Here is a 20,185-nt window from a genome sequence, read left to right on the forward strand (position 1 = left end):
ATGACTTCCTCGGTATTGGTTGAGGCTTTCTGAAGGTCAAGTTCTCAGTAGTGAGGATTTCTGAGGGAGTCTTTGATAATAGGGTCCAACTCTTTGGGGACCGAGCTGAAAAAATTATGCTTACCCTTGTTGCCGATCAAGGACCTTGCATTGAATTGCTTTGGTGATTCTGAAGTTGGCTGTAGTCTCGACCAGATTGTTCCCTTGGCCTGCCTATTTGGTCTTGGAGTTTGGAACTCGACCCTTGGTAACTGCTTTTGACTACTAGAACCTAAATTTTTCTCAATTCTTGCGAATAACTTTGCCGCCTTCATAATTTCATCCCAAGATTCAGGCATTCCGTCTCTCCCTGTGAGGGTACGAATCAAAGCATCACTATGAACGTTTTTGCGGAATGCTCCCCTCAGCATATCTTCGCTGACCACCCCCCCCCCCCATGTTAAGGCTCTCGTTATTGAAACGAGTAATGAAGTCTTCAATAGACTCATTATTCCGCCTTGTAACATCCAGTATTTCTGAGGGGTCGCGAGTATGCTTCTTCTGCTGACTAAAGTGCTGAGAAAATTTTGCTACGAAGTCATTCCAACTTTTAATCTGTCCGCCTGGCAACTTTTCAAACCACTCTCGAGTAGCTCCAGTGAATGTTAACGCGAACATGTGGCACCAATATGGAAGAGTCCAACCGCTGACTCCTCCAACTGCCAAAAATCTCAGCAAATGATCGTTGGGATCTGTCATTTCATTATATGTTCCAAGAGATGTTGGAATCTTTACGTTTATTGGAAATGGAGCTGTCTCGATGCTTGAGATAAATTTTGACTTTTCTGCAAAAGATTCTGGACGGTATGGTTTTGAAAAATCATGCTCAGCATTACTGTAATACTCTGCATGGCGGACAACTGGTCGCGGAAAACTAGCCCCTCCATATGAAGGGAGACGGCTATCCCCTCCGTAATAACTACCCTCGGGACGATACGTCGAATCGTATTCGTCCGGTTCATCTTCATAAGACGGTACCCGCATGTCTATGAGGGGACGAGGACGTAACCTCCGGATCTCACCCAGATTTTGCTCCAATTACTGACTATATTGAATGTGGCTTCCCCGTATGGGAGGAGAAACAGATCTTCTGGTAGAATCATCATACGTCAGGTTACGAGCGTGGAAACGCTCGTTCCGCACCCTTCGTTCATACTCAGCTTTCAAATTATCTTGTTGGATACGAAGCCATTCGTCCGGAGACAAAAGTCCTTCGGTTCTGGAACTATGGTGACGGGTTTTTCTCAAAGCAGAATCACCGGAATCATCATCCAAACCTAACTCTGAGTGAGTTCGGTGAGCATCTCTCATGATTCGTTCCAGATCTCCTAAATTGGAACCCCCTGGGGCTGTAACAAGCCCCAAATCAATAGTTGGTGTAACAACGGTTCCGGTGTCTAACGGGGTAACACCTACTTGTTGACTAAAAGTCCCCGAGTCGTCGAACCACCCAAGATAAAACCTCCAGGGTTTACGGCGTCTGTTCGTGTAACAGGAGTCGTGTTTCGAGCAAAAACAGATGTTGCTCCTTCACATGCTTCAGGATTGAGATCACGTGAAGACTGCGCCTGGTTCTCCGTCGGCCCTTTAGGTAACTGATTCATATCGTAATGAGAACGAAAAAATTTATTGTTGTTCTAACAAAAATACGGATGGCGCCAATTAAGAAACATGGATCTACTCCCCTTAATGGGTCCTAGATCCAATGAGTCTACAGGGTAGGATACGGTTAACTGCCAATACGATATGACCTCAATTCCCAAAATCCAGTGACGTGAACCTGCAAAACAAACACCGTGAGCTCGTTACGGGAAGGACAAGAGGGGGGCTTCCCGTAACCACCCTCCGGCGTGAGAATAAGTACAATTCCGGCGAAGATAAAGTACTTAAGCAAATAGTGAGAGTACAGTGGGAGTGAATATATGAATACCTCATGAAGGTTGAGAAGGTATTTATAGCCGAAGGGTGTGGGAAGGTGATTGGGCCAGCTGTCTCTTTAGAAGATGCTCTTATTACCACCCGGACACGTGTCCTCATATGATAGGTTAAATTTATACGTTGCATGTGCATGTATAACAACCTGGACACGTGTCTTCATATGATAGGATGGTATACAACCCTGGCCATGTGCACGGTTATGACGGCCTTGCCAGGTGTCCTTTTCTGGTTGGTTGAGGGATCACGTATTGCTCAAGAAAGCATCTTGGTAGATCTTCTAGAATGTTACTGGCTAATGACAGCTGTCCCGGGACATTACCTCATAGTTATTTACGCGGACGAATGTTCCATTCTTGCGGATGACTTCTGAGGGTGCCAGGATGCTTCCGCATGCCTTGTGAGGGTGTTTCCTCCGTCAATAATTATGTGGGTGGTCCATATGTCCCGCATGTGCCTTATGAGGGACTTCTGATTTACCCGCAGGTAATACTTAAGAGTATTTGAGTCTTTTTGGTACCCTACCTCTATAGGAAGGAAGAGCTGCTGAAGAGTTAGACTCGCAAATATGAAATGTAAAGCCTATCCCGGCTTCCTTTTCTTTTGTATTTTCTTGGGTTCGGTTCAGTCAGCTCTTTTGATAAGCTGGCCCCTTGCTTTGAAAACCCTGACTCGATGAAACCAGTTAGGTACCCTCTTTTGTTTTGTTTTGATTTCCCTGGCGATGTGAGTTATATATGCACAGAACTACTGTTTTAATCTGTTTCTTTATTCTTTTGTTATGCAAATAAAATGTTCCTCATAAGATAATATTGTCCTACATTCATTCATTCGTCTTCAAAGGAATCTTCCTTCCTTGTTTTCATTATTACATTTCATACTCTTATTATTCTTAATTTCTTACATTACATTTGGATTTCTCTACTTGTGATCGGTTGGCTAAAAGCTCAACTTGACTAGCCTCACGTGCTTAAACAACCTTATTATTTAATTTGTCCAACTATTATTTTATATTTTAACTAAACATATAATTTGGACTATTTTTGGTGTATTCGGATATATATAGCTAGGAAGCCTGAATCGTGAAACCCAACCGTTTGGTTTGGTTTCAATTTTCAGTGGTTCGGTTTTGGTTTTTGAACCGTAAAACCTGGTTTATGAGAAATTATAGTTATCATTGTATAAAATGATGATACAAATTACTAAACATCAATTATAAGTATACGTAAATAATTATAAGTTTATACAGATACAATAATTAATATTATTAATAAACAATAAACGAGTCTAGCCCAAGCTCGGGCTTTTAAAAATAGAGCTCTAAACAAGCTATGTTCGAGCTCTTTTAAGTTAAATGGGCCAAACACAGGCTCAGGTCGTTTATGCCTATAGCTAAATGGTTATCGCAATAAGCATAATGGTGATTACAGCAGTTTATTCAAAAGGGTGTTGTAGTAGTTCATATAAACTTGTAATGAACGTCTAGTATTTGTTCTATCATCTGCATGTTTCATTTCAGGTTGTATTTACTACTGGACAACAAGACAAGTGTTTTATGTATATGCGGTCATCTAGCAGCAGCTGAATTTGATGAAAAAGGAGGTGCTGATGTAACGCCTAAGAAGCCATACCAGGTATTTTACAATCTCATAGTTATTGTCTTCATTTCATTAATACTTATGCCATCATATTGTATCTGTCTATCTATATAAGTTGGATCGTATTATTTATTATGTCTAATTTTTTAATGTTTTGTTTAGAGACAAGCTGAAAGGGTCAAACGAGACAAAGCTCAAGCAAAATCTCAAAAAAATAAGAGGAGATGATGCAAGACCAGAATTAGAATCCGAATCATTAGTTGCGGTTTCACGACTTGCTTCTGGGCCTGCACCATCACTGTACCAATCTAATGAGCCACGACCGCAAAATTGTTGGTGCTGCCATTGTTGAAGCTGAGAGCAGTCTTGAAGGAGACAATGTATGTTTTTTGCCTGTAAAGCTGGCTGATTGATGTTTTTCTCAATGTTGTAAAAGTAGGATTACAAGGCCGAGTACTCTCCGAGTACACAAGGTATATCACCGAGGCGAGTTTCTGTAAATCCGCCTAGTTACTAAGAATCGGTCAAATGTGGTCAACCTCAGCCAGAATCACATCTTATCGGTGAACTTGGACCGATTTTAACTCAAAAAAATAAAACATAATTATTATTTCAATAGTATTAAAGAACAAATATCATTTTTTTAATTAATGATTAGTAATTTTTAGAATATTTTATATTTAAAAATGTATTTCTTTTATTTATATTGATATTCACCTATTTTATTATAAATATTAGTAAACTTATGATATTTGGCATATATATAATAACCAAATATTAATTTTCTTTATATTTACCATGTCCGAGTACTCTCCGATTACTCCCCGAGTACTCCCTCCAAGGGGGTCGGCCGCCTAGGGACCGCCTAGCGACTTTTGCAACATTGGTTTTTCTATTGCTCAGCTGTTAGTTATTTTTGCAGGTAGTTGACAATAAAGAAGAACTGAAAACAAATCTGATGGAGATACTTTGTGAGAAACCTGATGCTTTTAATTTTGACCAACCACATGAGGGAGGATAAGGTTAGAGATTATAAAAATGCGTACTTGTGTTTAGTTGTCAAGATATGCATGTCATTTCATGGTGTTTATGTTGATATATGTTATTGATTACAGATTAAACTGGGAGAGTCAGGGTGGAAAGAGAGGTACTATGAAGAGAAGTTTTCTGCTACGTCTCCTAAAGAGCTTGTGGATATACAGAGAGGTGTTGTATGGTTTTTAACCTTTTTAGACAAGTTTTATAGAAGTAAAAAAGAAAGACTAAGAATATGAAGACATATATATTAACTTTAACTTTTCACATGTTCATAAATATACTGAAGGCTTATGTTGGCTGATGCACTATTATTATGTAGGTGTTTGTTCCTGGCAATGGTAACTTCTTATTTCATTAATTTTGTTATCTATTTCAACACTGTTTTTGAATAAAACTAGCAAAATATAGCATGCCTTTTATAGTGGAATCATCCAGAGTTTGGGAATGAAGTTTATTTTATCCTCTCGTCAGAAAGCGGTGTTTGAGTGTCTTCGGGCTCAGGATTTCTTAAGTGTTCTCCCTATTGAAGGATTGGGCTAACATATGTCGGCTTTGGAGTACCGGGCCATCTTGAAGTATCGATTAATGATCCCTTTGTTTCCGGTAGATGAGCCGTGCCCGGTTTGCCGTAAGGGTTGTTTGGATTCTTTTGGCGAGCATGCGGTTCACTGCAAAGAGTTACCTGGGTTTAAGTACATGCATGATTTTGTGAGGGATGTTCTATGTGATGTTCTTAAACGAGCCGGAATTTCGGCTAAAAAGGAAGCCCTCGTAAACTTTCTTACGGATCCTCAAGAAAGGAGATCCACATTACGACCGGGCGATATTCTTGTTTTTGGGTGGGTAGGGGAAAACACGCTTGTATCGACCTCACAGGAGTGTCCCCTCTTGTTGGGATTAGGGACAATGGGTTTGTAGCAGACCAAGCAGCATTGAAGGCGGCATCGGACAAGGTTGCTAAATACGAGAGAGCTTGTTTGGAGAATCAACACGTGTTCATCCTCTTTGCCTTTGACACTTTTGGTTATTTAGCTCCGGATGTCGTGGACCTTTTGAATAGGGTTCAGAAAGTTGGTCATAGTAACACATCGGTCCATAAAAACCGAAACTTTGTTTTTAGTAGGATTGGGTTTGCTATCCAAAAGGGGGTCGACGCAGCTTGTTGCCCTCTTACCTGCTACTTCATTGTAAATTGTTTGGTTGTTTCTATGATATTAAAGTTCAATTTGTTTAATGAAATTAATTGAAACGTATCACGATGATATATTTGGAAAGCACGAAAAATGACGCTTGTTTAACGTTTTTGGAATACTATAATTAACTAACATGTTAAGTTCAGCATTTAAAACGTTATATAGTTTAATAATTACACTCAATTATTTATACAATTTGTTTTGAGTCCTTTTTAAGTAAGTAATTGCGTGTTTAGGATCTAATGAAGGAGATGTTATTTATATACTTTAAAATTTACATTACATGTCAACAAAGTAAAAGCCAAAGTGTTTTGAAGATGTTAACACTAATAATTGTATATAATTATTGGAATCAACAGTTAATATCTAAAAGAATTAGGAAACCTGTTGAAGGATTTTTATGTTTATTGCTAAATGAAATGTAAAAGAAATGTGAATATCCTGTCACATTATTTAGTTAGTGTTACTTTTTTCACTAATGTTTGTCGTTTCAGGTTTTATCCGTATCATTATATATGCACCATTTGCTTCTGATCTTAAGGATTTGGAGAATTAGATACTAGTTTTGAACTAGGTTCGCCATTTAAACCGTTTAATCAGCTGATGGGTGTGTTTCCTGCTGCAAGGTTTGAACATGTAACATTTATTTCCCCTCATTTTGTTTTCATCTTCGAAATATTATAACTAACTTCCTTTTTGCAGCGCCAATGCTCTTCCTGAACATTACAGAAAATTAATGGTGGATCCAAATTCACCCATTATTGATTTTTATCCAACAGGTAAGACTAAATAAATCTTTCGTTGTATTGTTCAAATATATATTTTACATGTATACATTTGTTTGTATATTCTGTTTCAGATTTTGAATGACAAGCAGTTTGCGTGACAGGTGTGTGTGTTTTTGCTTAGGGTTGACTAATGATTATGTTATTACCTTTTCTAAGTAATTGAATACATTAACTGCTTTAGAATTATTTATAGGGAATAGCAAAGTTGCCATTCATTGATGAAACTCGTCTTCTTGCAGAAGTGAAAAAAGTAGAGCATGCATTAACGGTATGGGGAGTATTATATCCAGACATATTTGTTTCCTAATTATTTATAATGTACATTTACTTTTAATGGAAATGGTTTTATTTAATTTTGGTTACTTGATTTTGTCCAGGAGGAAGAGGCTAGGAGAAATAGCACGATGTGTGACATGCTTTTTGCGGCATTATCAGTATCACACACATTATCTCCATACATATTTTCTCTAAACGACCGTTGCAAACAACTGTCAACTAAGGAACGAGTTGGAGTCAAAGAACTAGTTGACGCACTCGCAAGGTAGCTTTTTGTTTTGTTGTTTTTCCGTGCAATTCTTTTTTAAATGTAGTTTAAATTATTTTCGGTGCGTTTACAGTGGTGGAATGAACGGATACACATCCCTTTGTGCTGGAAATACATGCCCTCCAATATTCAGCTCGCCTGTTCATGGGATGGATGATATTATGGATAATCAAGTCATGTATACTTCAAAACTCAAAGCATTTTACTAATGTTTATCATTCTGTTTCAGATGTGTTCTATACACACTTCCAGAGTATGATCATCATAACCATATATCTCTACCACCTGCAGGGGTCAAACAACCAAACAAGGTAATTATTAGTCTACCCTACAAACATACAAAAAGTATGTTGACTTTGTGTTGATTTTGCTGCAGACTGTAACGATAGACGATGTGCAACCAGAGCCTCCTTTATGGCATGAAGATGCTATACTGGAAGGAAGGTACAATCACTTTCAAAATGCATTATTAAACACTTTTTTTTAAAATATGAGGTTTTTAGATTTTTTTTATATATAATGTAGGTATGGGCAAAACAACAAACGAAAATCATAATCATAACCCTCGTGGGGCTATTACTGGCCGACACCTTGGAGATGCTGCACATCCATTAGTCACCGATAGTTTACAAGTCAAACCAGATAGACATAACGGTCAACATCAATCGTATGACCCGGTCCCACATAACTACCCACCTTACCAGAGTTATAGACCCTATTACGATCAAAGTCAAGCTAGTTCAGGTTGTCCACCACGTAACTATGACCCGGGTTATGGTCAACCTTATGGTTCAGACACCCATTACAGGTGGTCAAACCCTCAGACACATGGATACCACCAGAGTCAACATGGATATGCTCCGCTAATCAACAGCAGCATTTGCCTGCTGGTGGTAATTAGTATCCACAACATGGTGGTGGCTATGCATATGGTGGTGCTACTAATTATCATCATTATCAGTAACAGGGTGGCACTGGAATCAGGGAGGCGGGAGAGCTCAACATGGCAGTGGCAACCAGACAACCAGTTTTCCGCATTGAGTAGAGATGGAAGCGGGAGGTCACATCAGCATCATCGTCGCAAGACTACATTATGGTAATGTTTGAACGTTGAGTTTGATTCATTAATATGATGAATTGTATCATAATAGTCTGTCTGATAATCCTTTCACTATATTGGATTCCCACCAAAGGTTTACATATAGAAGATGGTTGGATTCTTGTCACTTTTTTGAGTTCATAAACACATCTTTCTTTATTCCTAGGCTTTTCATTTTGAGTTGAGACTACATGGTAATCGAAGTTTGTTTGGGTTGGGATGAAAACAAATGGGTCGAACCGGCAACAGTGTCATAGATAAAAACATAATGTGAGATATATACAACTATGTACTTCAGTCAGTCTGTTTCGGATTTGGTTTTGTACTTATAAATTTTAAAAATGTCGGACCAGTGTTGAAATTTTTAACACAACTAATTTAATTAGACGTGCTGTGTTGTGGTTGGTGATTTCAACTCACATATGACTGAGACTAATGAGCCAAAATGTTTGGTGTTCATTCCTAAGTCCTAACAAAAGAAAGCATTGGTGGATGCAGCTGTGGATTTTGGCATGAATTTCTTTGCTAATTTCAAAATTAAGAAAAAAGGGATTTGAATTTCGTGTGGAACTCGACTGCGTAAATTATTTGGGCAAAATGCTAAATTTGACCCTTTGTCCGTCTATTTTTTTTATTAGGGTGGTTGATTTCAATTTAAATGAAGTGTGTAAAAGTATCGATGTGGACATTTTAAGTTAACAATATGCAACTTATAACCAATAACCATTACTTCCAAATCGAATCATATATCGAGCATGTAGCATACAGTTAGTTTCAAATCAAATCGAATGTCTTAACATCTTTTTTTTAGAGAATAATTAACTTGCACATCCTTTAATCTTACTTTTAAATCCCTTTTTTTTTCATCGTGAGACTAAAACTTACAACTGTTTAAGACTGAACACAATTATTTACACGTTATACCTTTAGCTTACAACCCTCTAGTAAAGAACAATTTAAGTTTCAACAAGTGTTAAACTCTAACCATAAAGTAATTTCAAATCAACTATAATTCTATTTCTATGAACTATCTGTTGGTAATTTCCATATTACTAGGCCCGTCACATGTAGGTGACCGGGTTGGACCTATTGGGTCTATGAAATTCATTAGTGAAGTAATAGGTTTATGGGGTTACAATTGGGCTTTTTATTTGGTAACTACTTTTTAACCAAGTTATGGTATCCCTATACATGATAGCCATTTTAGGGTTATTGGATGTGTGTGAGAGATTATTGTATTCAAGTTTTGTGCTAGTTTCTTGATTATAATAATAAGTGAGTTTACCCTAAATATTGTGCGTTCGTTTGTGTTTCCGTTATCAATCTGTTCTTGAATTGGTATCAAGAGCCGGTTAAGGTATTCGTGTTAGTCGATCAAAGTCGTGGTTGATTAAATCATCACCGTAATCGAATTCAAATTTTGCCGACGTCAAAGATCAATTTTGCAAGAAAGAGCATACTCTTTGTTTTTTTCTAATTGGCTGTTGGCAATTTAAGTCAGAAAGATATTTGACTTCCATTATTTGTTATTGTTGATCGACAAGTTCAAGAAAGATAATTGGCAAAGTTTGGTTTTATTCTTTATTTCTTTTTGGTCTCATGTTCGGAAGACGAAGCAAAAGTTAAACTCGTTGGTTTAATTTTTCTTATTAGCTCAACAAAAGTTGATTGTTTTTTAACGGCTGGGGTTTGACGAAGAACGATGGGTGATAAAGAAACAATGAAGACGAGCGGTATGAGCGGAAACGGGAATGGGAACCTGAATGTGTTTCAAAGTCCCATGCTTACCTCTACCAACTACACAGTATGGGCTATTAAAATGAAGGTACTCTTGAACGTGCATAAGGTTTGGAATACCATTGATCCGGGTGAAACCGATGCTGATAAAAACAACATCGCGATAGCGTTGATTTATCAATCGATCCCGGAAGCGACAATCATGCAAGTGGGTAATCTTGATTCGGCCAAGGAGATTTGGAACGCGATTAAGACGCGTAATCTTGGGGCTGATCGGGTTAAGGAGACAAGATTTCAAACTCTTATGAATGAGTTTGATGGTATGAGGATGAAAGAGACGGAGACCATTGATGAGTTTGTGGCGAAACACTCGTGTACGGCGTTGAAAGAGGCGAGTTTAGAAGAGATGATCGAGGAAACTAAGATGGTCAAGAAGTTCCTTTCAAGTCTACCCCGAAGTAAGTTTATTCAAATTGTTGCGTCTCTTGAACAAACTTTGGATCTCAAAACTGTTGGGTTTGAAGACGTGGTGGGACGTTTAAAAGCATACGAGGAGCGGATTCGGGAAGAAGACATGCATTGACCCAAGGTAAGCTTATGTTTCAAAGGTCTGAATCCTCAAGTAGTCGGTACAATGATCGTGAGTCCACCCGTGGAGGTCGTGGACGTGGAGGAGGGCGGGGATGAGGTGGTCGCGGGTCGAGTCAAAACCGCGGTCATCAAGAAAACGCCACGAACCGGGAAAACCGTGAGCATAAGGGCAAAATCCTGGACCTCTTAAAGGTTCAATGTTATCGATGTGATGAGTTTGGACAGTTTGTCCATAAGTGTCCCAACCGAAAACAGAAAGTTAAAGGCGAAGCAAAGCTAGTTGAAGCATCCGAGACAAGGGATCCTGCTTTGTTTATGATGAAGTGTGTTCAAGAAATGGTGTTCTTGAATGAAAATAAGGTTATACCCGGAAACTACGAGTCTAAAGATGTTGATGAATGGTACTTGGATAATGACGCAAGTAATCACATGACGGGTAACAAGTCTTTCTTTTCTGAACTTAACAATCGTGTCACGGGAAAGGTTAAGTTTGGGGATGACTCTTATGTTGATATAATCGGTAAGGGGTCGATTTTATTTTAGGCTAAAAGTGGTGAACATCGTTTGCTTACGGATGTTTATTTTATACCGAGTCTTCGAAGCAATATTATTAGTCTCGGTCAAGCCTCGGAACACGGGTGAGATATTCATATAAAAAATAACTACCTTACAATGCATGATGGGCAAGATAGGTTATTGATGAAGGTGACTCGTTCCCCCAATCGGCTATACCGAATACAATTAAAGATTGGTAAACCGGTTAGTTTACTTAGCCAAATTGAAGAAACAAGTTGGTTGTGGCATGCAAGGCTTGGCCACTTGAACTTTGAGTCAATAAAGCTAATGGCTAGGTGGGTGATGGTTGAAGGGATGCGTGGCGTTACCTATGAAAACAAGTTATGTGAATCTTGTTTGATCGGGAAGCAAACGAGGCAATCTTTTCCTAATTCGGCGGCGTTTAGGGCAACTCGAGCCTTAGAACTTGTGCACGGTGATTTGTGTGGACCGATTACCCCTCCAACAATAGCGGGTAACAGGTACGTTTTTGTTTTAATCGATGATTACTCACAACTTTTTTGGACGTATTTGTTGAAGACTAAAGATGAGGCGTTTGAAGCTTTCAAGAAGTTTAAGGAATTGGTTAAAAGTGATGTTGGGAAAAAGATCAAGACGTTTCGTACCGACCGAGGTGGTGAGTTTACCTCACATGAGTTCAACCAGTTTTCTGACATGGAAGGCAATTAAAGACATCTAACGGCACCATACACACCTCAACAAAACGGGGTGGTTGAAAGACGGAACCGAACCTTATTGGAGATGACACGGAGTATGTTAAAAGCAATGGGTGTTCCGAATTACTTATAGGGTGAGGCAATCCGACATGCAACGTACCTTGAGAATCGGATTCCTACTCGTGCCCTAAAGGAGAAAACGCCATACGAGATGTTAAAAGAAAAGAAACCGAATGTTGCCCATCTAAAAGTATTCGGTTGTGTGGCGTATGCAAAGATTGTGGGCACTCACTTGAAAAAAGCTCGATGATCGTTCGAGGATTTTAGTGCATATCGGAGTCGAGACTGGGTCCAAAGCTTACCGGTTGTTCAATCCGAAGACCCAGAAGGTTGTGATAGCTCGTGATGTGGTTTTTGACGAGAAGAAGACGTGGGTTTGGTCTAATTCGGGTCAAACCAATGAAGAAACGGAGTTAGCACCGGGTTTATTTTGGGTTGGTTGGAATGAGATTATTGATACCGGAGTTGGGCAAGTTGTAACCGAGCCTATTGGAAGCAACAGCATTAGCGACGACTATTCAGCTTTGTCGCCAAATTGTGAAACAGAATCAGCGACAGTTTCTGTCGCTAATTCACACAGCCCATTAGCACCTTTAGCGACAGATTCTGACACTCTGGTCGCTAATTCTAACAGCTCAGCATCCAGTTTAGCGACACCAGCAGCAAATGGTTTAGCGACAGCAGCACTAAATGAACCAGAAAGTAACCTGAGAAGATCTACATGTGTTCCGATCGCACCGGTTAAGTTCAATGATTATGTCCTATGTTCGGAAGTGGAGGACATTGAACTTCTTTTGTTAGAAGAAGGTGAACCGAGAAATTTTGGTGAAGCAAAATCCAAACCGGAGTGGATAAAGGATATGCAAACGGAACTCGAATCCATTAAATGAAATGACACATGGAAGTTGACCGAGTTACCGAGAGGGGCTAAAGCTATTGGATTGAAGTGGGTTTTCAAGGTGAAAAGAAATGCAGATGTTTTGATTAATAAATATAAAGCAAGACTCGTGGCAAAGGGTTATGTGCAACAACCCGGAGTCGATTTTGATGAGGTCTTTGCTCCGATGGCGAGACTTGAAACCGTACGCATGCTCATTGCCATTGCAGCTACCGAGGGATGGCAATTACATCATTTGGATGTAAAGTCGGCATTTTTACATGGGGAGCTACAAGAAGAGGTCTTTGTTTCTCAACCAGATGGGTTCGTTCAACCCGGGGAGGAAAACAAGGTCTATAAGCTAATCAAGGCTTTATACGGTTTCAAGCAAGCACCATGAGCATGGAATACCAAGCTTGACGGTATTCTCACGGGTTTGAAATTTGTGAGATGTTCGAATGATCAAGCGGTGTATCGGAGATTGATTGGAACCGATATTATTATTGTCGGAGTGTATGTTGATGATTTGGTCGTTACGGGTTCGAAAAACGATCACATTAATCAGTTCAAACTTGCGATGTCCAAGAAGTTTGAAATGTCTGATTTGGGAATGCTCACTTACTATCTCGGAATCGAAGTCTCATAGTTGGAGAATGAGATTCAAATCCATCAAAGTGCTTATGCTAGAAAGTTATTGAAAGAAGCCGGGATGGAGGATTGTTATCCTAAAGGTGTGCCCATGGATCCTAATTTGAAATTGTCTAAAGTCGAGGATGATGTTGATACAGATGCAACGAAGTACCGAAAGTTGGTTGGGTGTCTTCGTTACTTGTTAAACACTCGACCCGATTTGGCGTTTTTGGTTGGCATGGTTAGTAGATATATGCAAACTCCAAAGAAGTCTCACTTGGAGGTAATTAAAAAAATTCTTCAGTTTATTCAAGGAACTGTTGGATGGTGGATCAGGTATAAACGAGGTGGATCAAAGGAGTTGATCGGGTACAATGATAGTAGCCATAACATTGATGAAGATGATGGAAGAAGCACTACCGGTCATGTGTTCTATTATGGGGGAGCCCCGATTTCTTGGTGCTCACAGAAGCAATGCACCGTAGCGCTTTCATCATGTGAGGCGGAATACATGGCGGCGAGCTTAGCTACGGGACAAGCCGTATGGTTAGGTGAACTGTTGGCGGAATTAACCGGAAAGAAATTTAAAGAAGTGCTGTTAAAGATTGATAACACATCGGCGATTTCCTTGGTTAAAAATCTCGTTTTTCATAGTCGAAAAAAGCACATAAAGTCCCGATTTCACTATATATGGGAATGTGTGGAGCGGAAGGAGTTAGCAGTGGAGCACATTAGTGGCAAGGAACAACGAGCTGACATTCTTACGAAAGCACTTGCGAGAATCAAGTTTGACGAGATGAGAAAATTGCTCGGTGTTGAAGATCTCTTAGTTTCTAGTCGGAAATTAGGGGGTGATTGTTGGTAATTTCCATATTACTAGGCCCGTCACATGTAGGTGACCGGGTTGGACCTATTGGGCCTATGGAATTCATTAGTGAAGTAATGGGTTTATGGGGTTACAATTGGGCTTTTTATTTGGTAACTACATTTTAACCAGGTTAGGGTATCATCCCTATATATAGATAGCCATGTTAGGGTTATTGGATGTGTGAGAGAGATTATTGTATTCAAGTTTTGTGCTAGTTTCTTTATTATAATAATACGTGAGTTTACCCTAAATATTGTGCGCTCGTTTGTGTTTCCGTTATCAATCTGTTCTTGACTATCAACAAGTAATTATTGTGCTTTTTTAGTTTTGTAATTATTATTAGGCTTATTTTGATTGTTACTTTATTAATGTTGTATGGGTTAACCCTAGCTTATGTTATATAACTTTCAAGACACGACTTAAAAAAAAACAAAAACTTAAAGACGTCCACAAAGAGACAATAACCAAGTGAGCTAGTTCTAAACTAACTTTTAAGGCCACCCGTAGTGGGGCGCCATGGAGGTTAAAAACCCCCTATAGCGCCGGGAACACCACCCCTAGGGGGGCTTTGGATGCTTTTAGACAGCAAATGTGTCTTTGGGTGTTTTGTGAAAAGCGCCAATGAAGGTTTGACTATGATCAACCACACATCTAGCCAATAATTAAGAGGGGGGGGGGGGGGTTAAGGAAAGGTTTATTGGGCTTGTTCATGTCTTGGAGACGTTCGCGTTAACTCTCAAATCCGCTATTGATGATTTATTTAGCCAACATGGACTTAGTATGGGCAAGATTAGAGGCCAAGGTTATGATGGCGCAAGTAATATGTCGGGTGAGTTCAACGGATTAATGGGCTTTAATTTTAAAAGAAAATGCTTCAGCTTTTTATATACATTGTTTTGCTCACAAACATCAAGTTGTTGTTGTGGGTGTTGCGAACAAACATAATCCTATTTGGAGATTTTTTGAAATGGCTGCATCTATAGCAAATGTCGTTTGCGTATCTAGCAAACGACAATATAAGCTTCGAGAAAGTAAAAAAAAACACTTGAGAGGTGTCTTGGTTACCAGAAGTAGGTTGAATCAAGAGCTATCTCTTACAAGGCCCGGAGATACACGTTGGAATTCCCACTATAAAACACTTGATCGTTTGGTTACTTTATATCCAATGATCATGGATGTGCTTAAATATGTTGAAGAAACGGGTAAGACGAAAGCTATCATGAGCCAAGCGCAAGGACTTCAATTGGAAATGAAAAAATACGACTTTGTATTTTACTTGCACTTGATGTTGCATATTCTAGACGTCACAAACTCATTGTCTCAATGTCTTCAAAGGAAAGAGCAAGATTTGGTGAACGCAAGTTCATTGGTTTCTTCAACCAAGCGGCAACTTGAAGACTTTAGGTTGGAGGGGTATAACAAGTTTGTGGAGAAGGTTAGCTCTTTTTGTGAAAAACATGATATTCTAAAGGTAAAGATGGACGATGACTACATTAACATACTAACGCCAAGAAAAAAACAAACATGAAAAATCGTCACTATTATGAGTATTATTGCTTCAATGCGGTTCTATATTTTCAAATCCAAGAGTTTGGGGACCGTTTTAACAAGGTAACATTCGACTTACTTGTTTCTTTGAGTTGTTTAACTCCTTGTGATAATTTTCGGGCATTTTCTATTCCAAAAATATTACGATTAGTCGAGTTGTACCCATATGATTTTGATGAAAGTGATAAAAGAAGACTCCCGGTTGAACTCGCGACATACATCGATAATTTGAAAGGAGATAAACGATTTAAAAACTTGAATGGTTTAGCAAGTCTTGTTCAATTGATGGTTCAAACAAAGAAACACCATTCCTTTGCATTGGTGTATCGTTTATTAAAGTTAGCTCTCGTATTACCCGCCGCAACCGCAACCGTTGAAAGATCCTTTTCGGCGATGAAGTATGTGAAGTTCGATTTGCGTAATCGAATGGGTGATGAAATTTAAGCGACATTTGTATTTGTTACATTGAGAAAGACTTGCTTATCAATGTTAAAGTTAGATTTTAAAAAATGAAAACTCATAGAGAACAACTTTAATGTATTTGTTATCTAATATTTTGTTTGGTAATCCTTTTTTTTATATATGTGACCCGACTCGACCCGATTCGACCCGACCCGATTCGACCCGACAGTTGTATTAGTACCGACCAAAAAATTCCCTACCCATGTGAGAAAATTTCCTGGATCCGCCACTGGTTCCCGATTTCATTTATTGATAGAAAATAAATGAAATGAAAGGAAAGAAAAAAGAAGTTGTGTTCCATAGGTTTTTTTTAAAGAAAGAAAAGAGAAATTGAAGAAAATTGTAATCTTGAGTTTCATTAAACGAAAGAAAAAAAATCAAATAGAAGGAAATTAGAGAGAAATAAAAAGTAAATTAGATGGAAATGTTTTCTTTCTAATTTGGAAAGAAAGAAAGGAAAGGGAAAAAGAGAAAGAAAGTTAAAAGAAAAATTTCCTCTCTTTTCTTTTCTATATTAAATTGAACTCGAGAATAGAGTGAGTTTCCACTAACTAACTATAAGCAAGAAAGTTGTTCATCTCAATCTCAATTGATTTAACCCGGTCAGCTTAGAATCTCCCACCAACGTTACTTTTATAGCATTTGTTTTTATTCTTTATCTTTTGGTTTATTGGATTTTCATAATTTCTATTGATTGATGTTGGTCGAAAATAATCTCTATTCATTTTATCACTACTGGCGGTCTCAAATTTAAAAAAGTTGCCCCCCAATGGTCCCCCGTTAAAAGGACTTACCGTCGTTATACTTTTTTCTGAATTTCAAACTAATGTTTTAGGACTTTTGATCGGAATGAGGATACATGTCGATTGATGTAAAACTTAGCTCGAAACGGTGATCTAAACAACTTGATTTTTGTTAACTGTGAGTCTAAACATCCGAGTTGAAGCATTGTATCATCGTTTTGGAGCACCGTTTTGAACTAAGTTTTTCATTAATCGACTCGTATTAATTTCCGATTAAAAGTCTTAAAACATTAGTTTGAAATTTAGAAAAAAAAATATAACCAAAATTTTTTTAGGTGAAGATTGTTGGGGTCCAACCATTTTAAATGTGAGATGATCAATGACGATAAAATAAATAAGGATTATTATTGGCCAATACCGAGATCATTAAAATTCATTAAACCTCATCTTTTTTATTTTACTGGTTACTACTGAAGTCAGAGCTTTTATTTATTTATTTATTATTTACCCCACCCACATCGGTAACACAAGAACAGAAACAGTGACCACTTGAAACCCTAACATAACAGCAAACTCCGTCTCCGGCCGTCCTCTGCCGCGACGTTGACTTCAACTTGAGGGTAATTCATTATTTTCAAGTATTATTTATTGATGAAATTATTAGAATTACAAAATAGAATGATTGATTCTGTCGAAATTATATGTTATATTGGAAGGAAGGAAGGAATCTAAGCAATGGCAAGCCAAGAGGATGTCAAGCACATTGAGGACTGCTCTGTTGCCAAGTAAATTCTATTTTTATTTTAACTTTTCTTTTATATGAAAGAAGAAATTGTAACAACATAACATAAACTTGTTTTTTACAGTGCATTGGGCACATGGGTTTTCTCTGTTGCTGGTGCTTTGCTCGCTATTCCAATAGGAATCAAGAGGAAATCACTCGCACCCCTCGTCTTCTTCGGAACCACCGGTACAATGGTTGACATCATTTTGGGAATTAGTGCCTGCGAGAGAGAACACGCCGAACGCCAAATGAAGATGACTCTTCAACAACAACAACAAACTTCCTCATCTGCTGATGATCATGATGCAATTTGAGCTCCGGGTCTCAAGGTTATTATTCATCTTTTCTTTTACAACTTGATGATAAAATTTGATACATGATCTCCTATCAAATGTGGTTTGAATGAAATTTCTTTCTGTGTTTCACTTAATTTTTCACATAAAGCAGCCATCAAATTTGGTCCAAGTGTTTCTGTTTTTGTTTGATGTTATTAATAGATGTTGTAGTGTTTTGATAACATACTGCTCTGCTTGTTTTGGCTCTTCAAAGTTAACTGAACCACGCTTATATGATTTATATTGCAACCTTTTCTTGGACCTCATTATTGTTATCTAAGACTTATTTACTAAGAAACACTACAAATTCTGACTCATACAGGCGAGAAAAAAGTGACCATTTCTTCTTGGTCTGAACAAAACAGTTAGAGGCTAATAAGATCCGGTAAAGGCGCAGAACTTGATTTCTTTTTATCTTCAAAGGCCTCCCACTCATCGGTGATTACCGTCTTCAAACTTGATATTGAGTCATTGTGACCATGTGCTTTTAACAGTTTTTGGTTGGTTACAACTATAACCGATTTCACCTCTTCTTTTGGAAAGTTTTCGATCGGTTGTTCCGTCTTTCCACTTATTATGTTTTCAAGTTCTTTAATTACCGCTTCGGGAATTTGCTCCATTTTGGGGCATTCAGAGGTGTTACCGACCCCGATATCCCTACAAAACTCAAAAAACATTGCGACTTGTTCGCCTTGAACTTTTGCTTTTTGCAAAACGGGCAAGGTGATTATAGCCTCGGTTTTCCCCACCGGGTAAATATTCAAGAGAAGGGCTCCAATACCGATGGAAATTCGGCTGTAGATATCATATATCTCAATCATGATGCAGTCCATGGCTTCAAGAACCAGAATGTTGATTGTTTGACTCGTTTTCGGTTGGATCATGAGCAAAGAATCGAGCAAGACTTGAAGCTTTTGTAACCAGACTAAATCTTGTAGAACTAACTTCTGTTTCTCTTCCCCGTTTATTTCATCTCCCGACGTTACCATCGCCCGCTTAATCCGTTCTTGTGAATGGAGTGATATGAACGCCGATTTATGATCTAGAAAAGCGTAGTAAGCGTAGATAAATGTGCTTAAGCCCGACATGTATCCGTGCTTTATATGCTTTTCTTTGATGTTCAACAAATCAGGTGGTAACCGCCCGATCTGTTGAATCCCGGGAACCTTACAACTGAAAACTCCATGCAACAACATAAGTCCCTTCAACACGACTGCCCAGTTGTGGGTCCTCTTCATCCTACGAAAGAGGACCCACAATACAGGGTACAAACATTCATCAGAAATCCTCACCCATGTGAAAACATTTTGTGTGCTACGGTAATCAACTGTTGATTCATCATGGGTGGTGGCCTTGATGACTGCGGTTTCTATACTCGGGTTCCGAAGCGTGGATCGAGGAGTGAGACTCGCTTTGAGAAGACTTGTTCGGTCTGTTACCATTAAAGAGGAGTGCTGTGACGAAAATCAATAAACTTGACAAAATATGCTACTAGTAAAAATAGCTCATAAAGTATAAATTTAGATAAGCTGAAAACAATATAAACGTCCCAATTTAGTATCGAACCTGGGACTATGGATAGAGGCGTGGTTCCTTACCATTAAAGAGGAGTGCTGTGACGACGGAAAAAAAATTCGCCCCTCAATATTTGGGCACATTAGGTCACTCACCCAAGGTGTCGGCCTACCACACTTTCCTTAACGCGTATAATCATCACTTAGCTCGATCATACCAGTTTCTCTTGGAAATTCATATTCACAAACTTAATTACTTTTATTCAAATTTGCTCATGTAATCTCTTTTTAATAAACAAGTTTATTTAAACAACTAGTGATTTATCCGGGCATTACACCAGGCAGGTAGCTAAAACTCGGGCGGTAATAAAACCTAAGCGTGAAGTCAGTAAATCGACGCGAAGTTGGTCGTTTTCGCTTACGTGCTTTATTGTTCCGGAACGAAAACCAAAATATTCGACGTTTATTTGATTGGTGAACCCGGGAAGTGGTAAAACTTAAGCGTCGTGGGTCCCGGACATTGAGGCGGCAACTAGACACAAATTCGGCCGGTTCCAGCCACACTCGTTA

The 20,185-nt window shown here is 38.6% G+C and overlaps 1 protein-coding gene, 1 long non-coding RNA gene and 2 pseudogenes across 3 annotated transcripts; 3 read left to right on the forward strand and 1 right to left on the reverse strand.

Moving 5' to 3' along the window:
* The first annotated feature begins 3,370 nt into the window (after positions 1-3,370).
* On the forward strand, positions 3,371-8,235 carry LOC143570749 (5'-3' exoribonuclease 3-like; annotated as a pseudogene).
* Positions 8,236-15,196: 6,961 nt separating this feature from the next.
* LOC143570750 (uncharacterized) lies at positions 15,197-15,757 on the forward strand. The gene has a single exon (XM_077056322.1). It carries the CDS (start codon positions 15,197-15,199, stop codon positions 15,755-15,757), a length of 561 nt encoding a protein of 186 aa, XP_076912437.1.
* A 1,721-nt stretch (positions 15,758-17,478) lies between these two features.
* Positions 17,479-18,316, forward strand: LOC143570744 (uncharacterized). 2 transcript variants are annotated; one of them, XR_013141986.1, is made up of 3 exons: positions 17,479-17,602; positions 17,699-17,767; positions 17,849-18,316. It is a non-coding gene; the product is annotated as an uncharacterized LOC143570744 (long non-coding RNA). The 2 variants fall into 2 exon arrangements; XR_013141987.1 differs by having other exon boundaries at positions 17,507-17,602; positions 17,703-17,767.
* A 150-nt stretch (positions 18,317-18,466) lies between these two features.
* LOC143570751 (putative clathrin assembly protein At1g25240 pseudogene) lies at positions 18,467-19,543 on the reverse strand (annotated as a pseudogene).
* Between the last annotated feature and the right edge of the window lie 642 nt (positions 19,544-20,185).

The sequence above is a fragment of the Bidens hawaiensis genome, unplaced genomic scaffold (genome assembly GCF_021521415.1).
Source record: "Bidens hawaiensis isolate Kalapana, Puna unplaced genomic scaffold, B.hawaiensis_p1.1 tig00025026_1, whole genome shotgun sequence".
Taxonomy (NCBI): Eukaryota; Viridiplantae; Streptophyta; class Magnoliopsida; order Asterales; family Asteraceae; genus Bidens; species Bidens hawaiensis.

Excerpts from the sequence above, each read along its gene's own strand:
- LOC143570750 (XM_077056322.1), top strand. The coding sequence starts at position 15,197 with ATGGCTGCATCTATAGCAAATGTCGTTTGCGTATCTAGCAAACGACAA.